This window comes from Pantherophis guttatus, chromosome 5, assembly GCF_059756535.1.
Source record: "Pantherophis guttatus breed Tessera chromosome 5, ASM5975653v1, whole genome shotgun sequence".
Lineage (NCBI taxonomy): Eukaryota > Metazoa > Chordata > Lepidosauria > Squamata > Colubridae > Pantherophis > Pantherophis guttatus.
In genome coordinates, this window is record NC_142067.1 from 58,640,494 (window position 1) to 58,656,254 (window position 15,761).

General features: G+C 40.0%; 1 protein-coding gene across 3 annotated transcripts in view; it reads left to right on the forward strand.

Annotated features, from left to right (window-relative positions):
* Positions 1 to 15,333, forward strand: part of DIPK2B (divergent protein kinase domain 2B) — a 51,473-nt gene extending 36,140 nt beyond the window's left edge. For 2 of the 3 annotated variants that reach the window (XM_087871269.1, XM_087871270.1), the window contains exons 4-5: positions 13,172 to 13,460; positions 14,498 to 15,333. In XM_087871269.1, coding sequence (XP_087727395.1) covers positions 13,172 to 13,460; positions 14,498 to 14,838 — 630 coding nt within the window. In that variant the 3' untranslated portion in view covers positions 14,839 to 15,333. The remainder of the gene's footprint in view (positions 1 to 13,171; positions 13,461 to 14,497) is intronic. The other variant, XM_087871271.1, reaches the window with a different exon arrangement.
* The last annotated feature ends 428 nt before the right edge of the window (positions 15,334 to 15,761 follow it).

The window sequence follows — 15,761 nt, forward strand, 5'->3', positions numbered from 1 at the left end:
TTGAAGTTGTTGCACTTTTAGTTGTTGTTCTTGACGTTTATAAGTTGCTCGGGTCAGTCGTTGTTCTCTTGGCTCTTCCTTCTTAAGTGGTTCCAGAATTGGGGGTGGGGCCATGAAATTTCAATACCCAGTTCTTTTACCCAATTCTCTTTCATTACCCTTTGTGAATTATTATCAAAGTTAATAATTTTATAAATTTTACTAACTAATCCCTTTGGCCCAATTTCATCTTTTATTATTCGAGATGTCAAATTTTCAAATTCCGTTTCCTTTCTACCCTCATCATTTCTTTCTTTACATTTCCTATTCCATTTATTCATTTGAATTCTTTCAAACCAATTAATGTTTAATTTTCCATAAATTTCCTCTTTCCTCATTTCATTTTCTATAAATTTCAACCATTCACTAATTGTTTCCACTTTCTCTTCTATTATAATCCTCTCTCTGTTACTATTTAATTTCATTGGGCAATTCTCTTTCAGTTTACCTAAATACAATACGTCTGGTATTAATTTTTTTGCTACTCTATCCCAATTTTTAGTCAAACTATTTAACCAATAATTACAAATTTTAACCTTACCTTTAAAATTTTCCAAAAACCATTTGTAACCAAACTTCTTTATTTCCTTCATTTCCAAACTACCCCAAAGTTCAACATCTCCTTTTAAAATTTTTACTACTGTTCTTATATTAAATGCTCTATAATAGTTTAATAATTTTGGAATTCCTAAACCACCTTGTTTTTGGTTCTGATACCACATTTTCTTAATCAATCTTGGTTTTTTATCCCCATTACAAAATTTATCTAATTTTTTTTGATATACTTCAATGTCCTTCTCAGTTAAAAAAATCGGAAGCATCTCGAATAAAAAGTTAAATTTAGGAAGTAACATCATTTTACATAAAGCTACTCTACCAAACCAAGATAACTTTAGTTTTTTATATTTCCCAATTTTCTCTTCAATTTCTTTTATTACTATGTCATAATTTAGTTTCTTTAAATTTTTAATTTTAAGTATAATACCTAAATATCTTAAATTATCCTTTATCGTAATTCCAAATTGATTTTGTAATTTTTCTAATTTGTTTTCTCTATCAATTTCCATTAATAATTCTGATTTTGCCCAATTTACTTTCAAACCAGTCATATCTTCAAATTCTTCCAAATGTATTTGAACTCTTTTTATATCATTTGTAATATTATTTAAAATGACAAGAGTGTCATCTGCATATAAATTAACTTTGATGCCTTTATAACCTATTAATTCTGAATCCTCTTCAATCAAAGTTGTTAAAATTTCCATTGCTAATAAAAATAGGGTTGGAGACAGAGGACAACCCTGTCTCGTCCCTGCTTCCAAATTTATATCTTGTGTAAATATACCATTTACCTTCACTCTTGCCGTACCCCTCTGGTACAATTTGGAAATAATATGAATAAATTTATTACCAAATCCTAATGCAGAAATCATTTCTTTTATAGTATCCCATTGTATAGAATCAAAGGCTTTAAAAATATCCAAGGCAAGAATACCTATCTTATCACCATTATTCTCAGCAATATCAATAACATTTAATACTCTTCTAACTAAATCACACATATAACGCCCTTTAACAAAACCTACTTGATTGTGGTTTATATATTTATCTCTAAAATTATTCAATCTATTTGCTACAATTGCAGTAAATATCTTAGCATCTTGGTTAATCAGGGAAATGGGCCGATAGGATTCAATCTTTTCTAAATCTTTACCTGGTTTCAGGATTAAGGATATAATTGTTCTATTCCAGGACATGGGAATATCACCTCCATGTAATATCTTATTATACAATTTCTGTAGTTTTGGGATCAAAGTTTCTTTAAACTCTTTATAAAATTCTGCTGGTAACCCATCCTCACCTGGAGATTTTCCAAGTTTTAGCTTCTGAATCGCATCTTTAATTTTCTCAAAGGTAATATCCTTTTCCATTTTTTCTTTATATTTATTATCAATTTTCTTCTGACCATATTTTTCTAAGAAATTTTTTAATTTACAATTATCAATTTCTTTTTTAAGATATAATTCTTGAAAAAACTTTTTAACAATTTCACATTTCTCTAATTTTTTATAACATCTCTTACCTTTTTCATCTATTAGGACACCTATTTTTCTTTTTTCTTTTTTATCTTTTGCCATTCTTGCTAATAATTTTGAATTTCTGTTACCATATTCAAAAAATTCTCTTTTTAAATAGCAAATTCGCATAAAATTTCTTAATGATTTCTTTTTTGGCCTCTCTATTATATTGGATTTTCCCTTTATCGTCTCTCAATTGATGTACCATTCTTTTATTCCTTTCTTTCTTCAATTTGTAGGCTAACCATCTGCCTGTTTTGTTTGCATATTCAAAATAATTTTGTTTTGCCATTTTTATTTTTTGGGCTAATTCCTTTTGGTTTATCAGATTCAGTTTATGTTTAATTATTTTCCATTCTTCTTTTATTGTTTTATCCTGGGGTTCTTTCTGCAATTTTTGTTCTATTTGTTTTAGGTCTTTTTCTAATTTGTCTAATTGTTGTTTCTTCTCTTTATTTTTCTTCCCCGTATATGCAATTACCAGGCCCCTTATATATGCTTTTAGAGTATCCCATGTATTTTGTAAGGAAGTTTCCTCTTTTTTATTTATCTGAAAGAATATTTTTATTTCCTTTTCTAACATCAAATTAAATTCTTTTTCTTTACATATTCTTTGATTCATCGTCCATCTCCTGAACCTCCTTTCCCCTTTCCAGTTTATGAATAGTGGATTATGATCTGCCCATTGGTTTATGTGTATCTCGATTTTTTCTACTGCTGTTTTGATATTTGGGGTCATCCAGGCCATGTCCAGTCTTGACCACGAGAAAAAATTCTTTTGGAAGTATATCCTTTTTCTTTTCTTTTCTTTTTTATCAGTTTTGTAATCCTTGTTTGCATTTACTATTCCATTATAATCCCCTATTAAACAGATATTTTCATATTCTAATTCTGCTAATTTTATATGTAGATCCTTAAAGAATTCCTGTTGTTTTTGCTTAGGTGCATATATCACTACTATTAACATTTTTTCCCTTCCTATTCCTAATTCTACCATCACCACATTACCTTCCTCATCAGCATAGACTAACTTAGATTGTATTTTTTTCTTTTATGTAAATTGCTACTCCTTTTTTCTTTTTTCGGGTCAGGGATGTGTATAATCTTTCTAGTTTGGGGTTTTCTAGAATTTTCTGATGCTGTTTTTGGATGTGTACTTCTTGCAGACATATCACATCTGCTTCTAGTTTTCGTAGTTTTGTAAATGTTTGGTTCCTTTTCTTTGGAGCATTTAATCCATTAATATTTACTGAAAAGAGTTTGATTGGTTCGTCCATTGCCTATTGTATCTGTTTTTTTGTGTATCTTTGTTTCCATCCGTGTCTTTGCCTTTGCACCTTCTCTTTCCTCCCTTTCTTTTTCTTGCCTCTTTCTTATTTCTTTTTCTCGGTTCATTTCTGTTTGCTCTTCTTCTTGACTTCTACTGTCAGTTTCTTCCTTACTTTCCTGCTCTTCCTCCAGCCTAAAATGTGTGCTATGAAATTCCCTTGCCTTCTCTAGAGTGTCTATTTTATATTTTTTATCTTCTCATGTAATTAAGATCCCCTCTATTGGCAACATTATTTTATACTTGATCAATAGTGATGTTAAAAACTGGTATTGTTGCCATAGATTTCTTATTCTTTGGGGTATCTGTTTTAAGATTATGATTTCTTTATCTTCGTGAGTCAATGTTTCTTCTCTGGATTTCCTGTAGACTTCCTCCCGAGTAGATCTTTTTGAAAATTTAACGTGGACTTCTCTCGCCAATCTATGCCTCCTTATATAATTTGTTTGTACACGATAGGTTTCCTCCAGTTGTCCTTTTATTTCCCTTTGGTCTTTTTGAGTCATTCCTGAGATGATCTCCACCATTTTTCCTTCTAAATCCTCATCTTTTTCCTCTAGTATGTTTTGAAAACACAAAAAATATGAAGTCTTTTCCATTTCTAGCATGGCTAATGAATCTGACATTTCTTTATTTAGTTGTAAAGTTTTTTGTTCCATTGCTTCTACTTTTAGTTCTACATGATCTATTTTCGTTTCTGCTTTCCTAATTCTCTGTTCATTTTCTACTATAGATTGTTGAATATCCCCAATTTTATCATTCATGATCTTGATGTCCTCCTTAACTTCTCCTATTTCATTTCTAATCTCTGCATGGAAAGTTCTCATTTCTTCCTGATTTTCCGCTATTTTTTCTTGTGTTCTGAGTGGTGATTCCTGAATCGTTTGAAACATATTCTGTATTACATTTGGTGACATTTCCAATTTTCTTTTTCTTTTTCTACCATGCTATCTATTGTTTTTTGTTGTAGTGGGGAAGCAGTCGTTACTGTCGTGTTTATTATAGGTTTTTTCCCCTGTTTTTGTTATGGTGGATGTTGTAGACATTTTCAATATTTGTGTAAAGTTTTCCCACCTTAACATAAAATTTTAGATTATTTCTTAATATTTTCTTTTTCCCCCACTCAACCACTTATTCCCCACACAACTTATTTCTATTATTTCCCAATTACCCCACTTAGTCAGTTAATTTCTATTCACAATACAAATCAATTTACTTATACTTATTTCATCAATCACAGTTTTGTTTTCTTAATTTTCTAATTACCAATCTATTCAATCACTCAATTTATCAGTCGATCTGTCTCAAGAGTATAATCAGCTCATTCACTATTTCGTATCAAAATTCCAGTCAATCACTTTAACAGTAATTCCTTATCTTTCTTCTACCACCGCTTATAATTTCACAATATAATTTACATTTATAAGTAAATTATTGCTTATATATAATTCTTTTAAATATTAAACGTATTAGCTTTTAAGTATTAACTTTTTTAAAAAAAATAGTTCAAGAATAGTAGTATTAATAGTAATAGTAGGGTCAAGGAGTCTTAATTGAAGTAAGAGATGTAAGATTTAAACCTTGGGGCTGTTATAAATAGAGGGCTTGACTGTTTGACTTTGCAATAACTGATTTTCATTATCATGTCTTAATATACCCACCCACCCCCAGAAAGCTACTAGTTCTTGAATGTAGATGTACTGAGAGATGTATTGATGAACCCTGGATGAAATCCTGACAGCAGACTCAGTTACTACTACTACTCTCAAGAAAGGGAAAATGCACTAAAGAAGATTCAGGGCTCTCAGACGGCACACCATCCTTGAATGGAAAACCATAACCCCATCAAAGGTTATAGACAGTGGTGGGATTCAATTTTTTTAACAACCGGTTCTGTGGGCATGGCTTAGTTGGGGGTGTGGCTTGGTGGTCATGTGACTGGGTGGGTGTGGCTAGCTGGTCATGTGACTGGATAGGCGTGGCTAGCTGGTCATGTGACCGGGTGGGCGTGCCTATGTGCATAGGGACTACTCAGAGGGCTGAAAAAAGTCATTTCTGACTGATCCTCGCACTTTTGACCGGTCCTCACACTTATGACCATCCTCACATTTATGACCATTGCAGCATTCTTAACAACCGTGTCAATCATTTCACCACTACTTCTCTTCACCATGGTGACAAGATAGGACGTAAAACATAAAATGTGAGGACAGTTGTAAGTTCAAGGACTGGTCAAAAGTGCGAGGACCGGTCAAAAATAACTTTTTCAGCCCTCTCAGTAGTCCCTATGCACATAGGGACTACCCAGAGGGCTGAAAAAAATGATTTCTGACAGGTCCTCGTACTTTTGACCGGTCATCATTTATGCCATCATTTATCTTCTAGTCCAGAGATCTCCAACTCTGGCAACTTTAACCCTGGCAGACTTCAACTCCCAGAATTCCCCAGCCAGCTATGGTGGCTAGAGAATTCTGGGAGTTGAAGTCCACAAGTCTTAAAGCTGCCAAGTTTGAAGACCTCTGAGCTAGGACTTTGGGGCCAGCCTTTTGGGGAGGGGGTCCCATTCGGAGAGACCCCCTGCCTCTCAGGAAGCATCAGGCCCAGGCAGAGAAAGTTGCCAAGGGTGGAGATCTCTGGACTAGAAGACCTCCAAAGGTCCCTTCCAACTCTGTAATTCTGGTATTGGCAAGCAAGCACAGTTAAGCTGCTTAAATCCTCCAGAGCAGGGGTCCCCAACCTTTTGGACCTCAGGGACCACCAAGTTCATAATTTTAAATTTCGCGAACCACTAATACGGATCCAGCGCACCGTTTGCTGAAGCACCTGGACTCCCAGTGATGGGATAGGGTCCTTCAGGCACTGTCCCCCCCCCTCTTTCTCTCTCTCCCCACTCTCATTCTCCGTTTCTCTCCCGCCTCTTTCTCTCTCTCCCACTCTTTCTCTCTCTCCCCCCTCTTTCTCTCTCTCCCCCCTCTCTCAGTCTCTTTCTCTCCCCCCTCTCTCTCCCCCTCTCTCATTCTCTTTCTCTCCCCCCTCTTTCTCTCTCCCCTCCTCTTTCTCTCTTTCTCTCTCCCACTCTTTCTCTTTCTCTCCCACTTTCTCTCATTCTCTTTCTCTCCCCCTCTCTCTCATTCTTTCTCTATCCCCCTCTTTCTCTCTCTCCCCCTCTCTCTCCCACTCTTTCTCTCTCATTCTCTCTTTCTCTCTCCCCCTCCTTCTCTCTCTCCCCTCTCTCTCCCACTCTTTCCCTCTCATTCTCTTTCTCTCTCCCCCTTTCTCTCCCTCTCCCCCCTCTCTCTCATTCTCTTTCTCTCCCCCTTCTCTCTTTCCCCCACTCTTTCTCTTTTTCTCTCTCCCCCACTCTTTCTCTCTCCCCCTCTTTCTTTCTCTCTCCCCCTTTCTCTCTCATTCGCTTTCTCTCTCCCCTCTTTCTCTTTTTCCCTCTCTCCCCCACTTTCCCCCACTTTCTCTCTCTCATTCTCTTGCAGGGGGCCGACCTGGTGTCTGCAATGGAGAGCAAAATCCAGCTTCTCTCTGATGTAAGTGCAGCATCAGGATTCTGCCTTGGTATATTTGCGGCGCAAGGCAGCCCTCGTTTATTTATTTATTATTATTTATTTTATTATATTTCTATACTGCCCTTCTCCTGCGGGACTCAGGACGGTGTACAGCCAGGATAAAACATAGTATATAAAATTTAAAAAACATTTTAAAAAACAATTAAATAATTTTGGCCCGAATTTAAAACAACCCAATTAAAACCGAATTTCGATTAAAAACTAAGAGGATGGGATCAAGCCAGCCCAGCTAGATGGAACAAGTGTGTCTTCAGGGCCCGATGAAAAGTCCGGAGGTCTGATATCGTGCGTATCTCAGGGGGCAGGTCATTCCAGAGGGGAGGTGCTGCCACAGAGAAGGCTCTCCCCCTGGGGGTTGCCAGCCGGCACTGCCTGGCCGACGGCACCCTGAAGAGGCCCTCTCTGTGTGAGTGAACCGGTCGGTGGGAGGCTATTGGCGGCAGAAGACGGTCTCACAAATACCCCGGCCCTAAGCCATGGAGCGCTTTAAAGGTGGTCACCAACACCTTGAAGCGCACCTGGAAGACCACAGGAAGCCAGTGCAGCTCGCACAGGAGAGGTGTTATATGTGAGCGCCCCATTGCTCCCATAATCCCCCGCACGGCCGCGTTCTGGACCAACTGCAGCCTCCGGGTGCACCCCAAGGGGAGCCCCATGTAGAGAGCATTGCAGTAGTCCAGGCGGGAAGTGACGAGTGCTTGAGTGACCTGCGTAGGGAGTCCCGATCCAGAAAGGGACGCAACTGGCGTATCAGGCAAAACTGATAAAAAGCCCCCCTGGCCACGGCCATCATATGCTCTTCTAAAGACAGCCATGTGTCCAGGAGGACGCCTAAGTTGCGAGCCCTCTCCGTGGGGGCCAGTGATTCGCCCCCAATAGCCAGCGATGGCACCAGCTGGCTATATCGGGACGCCGGAAGCCAGAGCCACTCGGTCTTGGAAGGGTTGAGTCGGAGCCTGTTTCTCCCCATCCAGGCCCGCATGGCCTCCAGGCACTGGGACATCACTTCAAGGGCATTGTTGGGGTGGCCTGGGGTGGAGATGTACAGCTGAGTGTCGTCAGCGTACTGATGGAACTCCACCCCAAAACCATGGATGATCTCGCCCAGCGGCTTTACATAAATGTTGAACAGAAGGGGCAAGAGGACCGACCCTTGTGGCACCCCACAAACAAGGCACCTCGGGATCGACCGCTGCCCCCCTGTCAACACGGATTGCGACCGGTCAGAGAGGTAGGAGGAGAACCACCGCAGGACGGTGCCCCCCACCCCCAGCCCCTTCAACCGGTGCAACATGATACCATGGTCAATGGTATCAAAAGCCGCTGAGAGATCTAACAGGACCAGGATAGACCCCTATCCCGAGCCCTCCAGAGATCATCCACCAACGCGACCAATGCCGTTTCCATGCTGTACCCAGGCTGGAAACCGGACTGGAGCGGGTCCAGATAGACAGCTTCATCCAGGTACCGGGGAAGCTGCCGCGCTACCACACTCTCAACAACCTTCGCAACGAAGCAAAGGTTGGAGACTGGGCGATAGTTAGCCAAAATAGCCGGATCCAGGGAGGGCTTCTTGAGGAGGGGCCTCACCACCGCTTCTTTCAAAGCGGTCGGCAGGACCCCCTCACTCAGAGAAGCGTTAACAATCCCCTGGAGCCAGCCTCGTGTAACCTCCCAGGAAGCCAGTACCAACCAGGAGGGACACGGGTCCAATAAACATGTGGTTGCGTTCAGCCATCCCAGGATCCTGTCCACATCCTCGGGAGCAACAGGATCAAACTCCTCCCAGATAACACTCTCAAGACCTGCCTCAGTCATCCCGTCCGGACTTACCCAGTCAGAGGCCAGACCTTCCCGAATCTGAGCAATCTTGTCATACAGATACTGCACAAAGTCCTCAGCTCGACCCTGCCGACTTGGAGCGGTAAACAGTGTCTGTTTTGGGGAGCAGCCGGATTTTGCTCTCCATTGCTCTCTCGGCCCCCTGCAAGCTCTCATCTCTCAAGAAGCCCAACCAAAGTTTCCCACACCACTTCAGGGAGCGCTCCTCGAGGGACAAGAGCTTGCAGGGGGCCGAGAGCAATGGAGAGCAAAATCCAGCTGTTCCCCGAACCAGACACTGTTTACTGCTCCGAGTCCCAAGCGGCAGGAGATGAAGGCTGCCTTGTGCTGCAAATATACCAAGGTGGAATCCTGATGCCGCACTTACAGCGGAGAGAAGAAGCCGGATTTTGCTCTCCATTGCAGACACCAGATCGTATTGCACCACCTGCAAAAATGCAAAAATTTCCAAATGTAGCCCTGCCCTCTAACAGCCCTCCTGATGTTCAACTGTTGTCTCTCAAGGAGGATACTTGGCCATCTTCATGCCTGAAAGGATTCTACAGTGTAACAGCAGATGTCTCCCACCTTGGCAGCTTTAAGACTTGTGGACTTCAACTCCCAGAATTCTCCACAATTCCCCAGAATGGGCTAGGTGGAAATTGAAGTCCACAGGTTGTAAAAGAGCCACAATTGCCCAGCCCTGGGCTAGGATAGGCTGACGCTGCGTAGGTGGGAGGTGGGGCAGGGCGAGGGGCAGGTGAGCCAGTAATTTAACAAACGGTTCGGTGTGCTGCGAGGCCAATAAATTGCAAAAAAACACCAAACCATTTGTTAAATTACTGGCTCGCCTGCCCCGCCCCCACTATTTATTGGCAAGGGGCGGGGCGAGCCAGCAATTTAACAAACGGTTCAGCCGAACCACCTAGAACCGGCAGAATCCCACCACTGGTTATAGATGACATATCCGCAATGGCCAGAATGTTCCAGAATTACATAATGTAATAATGCAGTATTTTAGCTTCTGTATCTTGACATCAACTGGGAATCAAGTGGGATATGCCACAGATTCTTGCCTGGCCTTGCAAAAAACTTCACCTTTCAAAAGGTAGAAAAAGAAATTAGAGGATTGACTATATTGGACTTGATACTTAATAATGGGGAAAGTAGTTGAAGAAATGGAAATGTTAGGAATTTGGGGAAAGAGTGATCATTTCATCATACAGTGGGCAGGGAGAACTGAAGGCAGCCGGATTAGTGCTCTAAACCAGAGGTCACCAATCGGTGGTCCGTGAGAAAATTTTGTTGGTCCACAGAGAAATTGTTGCATTTCTCTCAAGAAGCCCAGCCAAGGTTTCCTGCGCCGCTCGTGCTTCAGCACTTTGACTCCCAGAGACAGGATGGGGTCCTTCAGGCAGTTAGCTTGGCCGCCTGTTAGCAGAGAGACGCAGCTGGAGCCAACCCTGGCTTTGCTGTCCATTGCAGACGCTAGATTGGCTCCCTGCAAACTCTCATCTCTCGAGGAGCGCTTGCTGAAGCGGCACGGGAAACTTCAGCTGGGCTCCTCGAGAGATGACAGTTTGCTGGGGCCAATCTAGCATCTGCAATGGAGAACAAAGCCAAGGTTGACTCCAGCTGCTTCTCTCTGCTGTAAGTGCTTCCTGGATGCAGTTTACCACTCCGAGCCCCAAGCGCCCCCTCATCAGTCCCCTGCAGCAGCTCCCCTCCAGCTGGCAGGTCAAACCCAGTGCCGGCTCTGCCAAGCCGAGCTCTTCGTCTACTTCAAGCCATCCCCCATCAGGGGGACCCCACAAAGCCCTCGCCACCCCTTCTATCCTTCTGCCCTCAGCCAGCCTTTTGGATGAGGTGGAAATACTGGATCTTCAGAGGTTGGGTGGCTACGACTAGGAAGAAAAGGAAGAAGAGCAGCAGCGGTTCCATGAGGAGGAGGAGGAGGTTTCTTTGGAGATATCTTTGAGGTATCTTTGCCCCACTTTTTCGCACAAAGTCGACTGGCTCTTTCCCCTTCTTTCCCTGTAGCTCTTTCAGGGGGGAAAAAAGACCCCTTTCTCTTTTTGTACCCAGCTGGCGCTTTCCAAAGCTGGCGTTTCCAGTGTTAGCTGCCTAAATCCCCTTTGATTGGGATTTTTAAAAATTATTATTATTTAGATTGCCGTCCCTTTCCAGACATCTCCGTTTTTCTCATTGATTTTTTCCCCTAACCATTACTTTCCCAAGTCCTCATTTGCTTCCAACCTGCTTTTTTTTGCCTGTGCAATTTAAAAGCAAAGATTTAGAAACACCAGGCTTTAAAGACTTCTCTTTGTATTTGGTTGGTGGAAATATCCCAGGCATAAATATGCCTATGCATTTAAAATGGGAATGAGTATAAATTCTTAAAAGAAATTTAGCATGAAGCGAGGGAACTGAGATTTGTTTGCTGCATTGCCTTGATTATGTTGTGCAAAAAATAATAATGGTGCACCGGTTAAGATTCTAGGTTGATGCTGATTAAATTTAAAATAGGACAGTTATGAACAGTGTACTGTAATATAGGGAAGAAATGATAAAATGGAAAAAAGCTGTAGTACTTCCTGGAGGTGGTTTATCATTCTGAGCCCCAAGTGGCAGGAAACAAGGGCTGCCTTGGTGCCACCAGCTGGCGCAAATATACTACTGCAAAGGTGGAATGCTGATGCCACGAAAATGCAGGTAATGCTTTGCTCCCACACTTTCCAGCCATCGCCACCATCGCTTCGGCCCACTTGGGCTGCCCCCCCCTCCATATCAACACTATTATCTTGTTCCGGCCAGCAAGGGCTGCGCTCCTTTTTGCATGTTGCACCACCTGCAAAGTTGCACATTGCACGTGCCACCCCCTATGGCGGAGATTTCCAGCCCCACCATGGCCCGGTCCCATATTCCAGAGCTGTGGTAGTCCCAGGACTGGCCCTTTGGTCATCCCGGAGCAGCTCCTCCACCCACGTGCACTGGCCTGCCAGGGAGCAGGCAGCGACTACCACAGCTCTGGAATATGGGACCAACTTTCCCACCAACGTCAGCAAGCCACCGTCAGTCTGCCTGTCTTCGTTTTCCTTCACTCAGATTGACCAAACTTCTTGAGAGAAGGAACACAAAAGAGGTTTCCAGGCTGTGTGCCTGGACCAGGCACTTTCTCTCGGGCCTCCCACCTGAAGGCCTCTGCAGAAGCAGACAAGTAGGCCTGAAAGGCGGCTGAGCCTCCCCTCCCCCAGTGGTCCACATGATTTAAATTATGAGTTTGGTGGTCCCTGAGGTCCAAAAGGTTGGAGACCCCTGCTCTAAACATCACAAAAGCTGACTTTAAAAAGCTAAGAAGAAAAGTAGGAAAAATTCCATGGATGAAAATTCTGAAAGGAAAAACAAGTAAAGATACTTGAGAAATTCTAAGAAAGAAATAATTAAGATATATCCAAACTATACGAGTGAGAGAGAGAAAGAGAGACCTGATGAAACCACCATGGTTGCACTAAGAACTGTCTGATAAACTGAAAAACAAAAAGGACACATTTTAAAAATGCAAAGAGCAGAACATCAGGAGCTAGTCCAAATCTTCAAGGATGAGTTCAGGAATGAGAAACCTAAAATCATGTAACATATCAAATGTTTTTCTAGGAACATACTCCACATGGTATTATAATAAAGAATTATAATTTAGTATGATTTAATTGAAACTTAGTATTACACTGTAGTTTGTATGGAATCTAAATATTGACACTGACTTGTAATAATTATTTGATTAATGGTTTAACATTAATAGTTTTAACATATCTAAATATGTTAATATTTTAAGCAATACTTTTTTCCAAACCCATATTTCTTTGGTAATTAGCATACTGCATAATTTTATTCTTAATGAATAAGTGAGTAAATAACATTTTAATCACAAATTTAACTAAAAAAAATTTGAATTTGCACTTTACACTGTCTTTTAGTTTGCTTGATTTTCTCAGAAGCTTGTAATAACTTAGAAAACATATAGAAAAGATGAAATCTGAAAAAGAATAACTACTAACTTGCAGCAGTGCTGCACTTTCCTCTTTCAGCACTGGAATCTAGTGATCATTTGGAGTTTTACCACTCAGTCATGGTAGCCCTAATAAAAGTATACCCAAGGAATAACCAGTATATTCCCTGATTTCACTAGAATTAGTCTTCTTTAAATAGAGGGGCAATGGAGTGGAAGTGCATGATATCAGGAGGGTATTAGCTAGTATAGTTACTAATATAGCTACATTACATAGCTACACTAGGTAATGTAATACACTTCACATTTCCTTTTTTGGCAGATTTTCCCTGGAGCAGAAGGATGGCCCTTTCCAAAATATTTGGGATCCTGTGGCCGACTAATAGTAACAGCCAGTACTAGACCTCTGAAGGAATTTTATGGTTCATCTTCTGATGTGACAGTGGATTTAGCTCTTCAGCTCCTCACTATTATTGATTTCATGATGAATAATGGCCTGAACTATTTCTTCTACTTTACTCATGTTGATGCTGACACCTTTGGTGTTTTCAGTAATGGACAACTCTTTATCCAGGATGCCAGCATGCTAGGAGTCATTGACAAACAAGAAGGTATTCAGATGCAAATTTGAATAATATGTCACAACAAGTTAGGAGGCACTATGGAGAGGGATGAAAATGACTAACAGAGATATGCAAGAACCATTATGTAAGCAAAGGAGGTGTAAACATTTTAAAGCGTTGAGAAACAAGATAATATTCAGAAGTGAAGCAGGCAGACACCTCTCTCATTCATTGAAATATAAGAAGTGGCAGGGGCAGGGGAGTGTATAGGGCAATCAGACTTGTTATTATAGCCAATCTTGACAAACCTAATCCTAGTTTTCCTGTAGAATCAATTTCCTGATCTGGTCTATCTAGTAGAACTGACTGGTGAGGTGTAAATACATTCTATTCACTTTTCTTTCAGCTTAACTCATAAAATGATAGGCCAATTAACTAACTACATAGGCAGAAAACAGTGTCATAATGAGCATGTGACAGATTATAAATATTTCTGATGAAGCCAGACTGAAGAACTGATTGTTAAACTAGATGGAATTGTATATCATCTTTAATAAAGTTTTCTTATAATGATGCTTCAAAAATTAACAATAAAAGATAAATAATTAAATTTGTCATTTGTTAAATAAATATATGAATGAGAAAACTGAAGCAATATTAAAGTCAACGCTGCATATGGTAAATAATGAAAAAAATTTCTTACAAAATGATATTTTAATTTATTTCTTTGTTTGTTATATTTATAGCCTACTGCGATACATACTTTCTTAGCAATATTGATTTCATGGATATGTTTTTTGCCAAATAGTTTAAAAACTTTTGAGTACTTTTAGATTTTTGTATTGTTTTATTTATTTGTTGCTGGCTTTTATTTTAATGTTATATTGTACTGCATTACTTTTTTACTCTTTGTTTCTGATTTATTTCAATTTTATTCAACACGCTTTTATTATCATGTTACTGTTATTTTTATATTTTAAATTTCTCTTTGCTTTACCCACAGAAAATTGATTATTGACTGCCTAGTAAATATAATAACAATATAATTATGTTTTAAGCAGATTTTTTTTCATTCTTTTTAATAGGCAGAGACTTGATGAATAGACAACAGAAATACAAGGATATATTTAGCTGCTTAGCTGTGGATTGTGAGCCTGAGCTCCCTTCCTGTAGTTCCATCAAGGAAAGCCAGAACCTCATCATGATATGTGAGAAATTTTTGCCTAAACTCTTAAAACAAAAATTCCAATTACCTCTGCAGGAGAAGATTAACAGTGCTTTAAGTATCTGTGCAGACAGCTTTCTTTCTGACCAAGAGATTATCACAGCAACTCAACTGCTAGTAAACATTTTGAAACCTCTGCAGATTTGCGATTCCCGTTTTGTTTACCGATATCCTGACTGCAAATATAGCACAAAACTGTAATTGAATATTTTCTTGGAATCTTTGGGCTATAAACTACATGCTTCTTCTGCTGTGGAACCAGCAAATTCTTCAGAACATTAGCACTAGGATTTGTATTGGACATTCACTGTCTTCCAGATTAAAACTCTATAGCTATTTGCTTTACTTTTTGAGGACTCATAAATAATTGTAACAGCCATGTGATTACATATGTCAAACCTATATATTATTGTTCTTATTCTCTCATTTCATATTTATTTCTGTTATTGAATTATTTCAAGAAGATGTATTTCTCACAAGGTATTTTAGAGAGCCAACATATTTTAAAAGAAATATTGATTCTTTCTTAAATTGCTTCCTATCCATTCTATTCAATGATTCAAAACCCAATTCCAAATGATTTATACAAGATCATTTATTCTATTCAGGATAGCAGCCTCCCCATTTTACTTATAAAAGTGGGGGGGGGGACCCATACAAAACCCTATATTAGAATAAACTTACACTTGATGTACAGCAGTGCCATATTTTCTACATTAGTCCTCAACATTAGTCCATTCATTTAGTACTTGTTCAAAGTTATAACAGCATCAATAAAAGTGAATAACAATCCACTTCATACTTATTGCAGCATTCTCAGGGCCATGTGATCCCAATATGGGTGCTTGGCGACTGGCTCACATTTACAACAGTGGTAGTGTCTCAGGGTCACTTGCAGCCTTCTCAGTCAGCTTCCGACAAGCAAAGTCAATGGGGAATCTGTCAGGGAAGATTGCAAGTCACAGTCATGTGATGTCTCACTTAACAATCACATGCATCACTGAACAATGAATTTTCCAGTTCCAATTGTGGTGGTAATTCAAGGGCTACCTTGAATTTGAAATAGTATATTTGAAATAGTTCTTTTTCAAAGGGGGTGAGGAGCAATAAGAGGAATTTTAGGT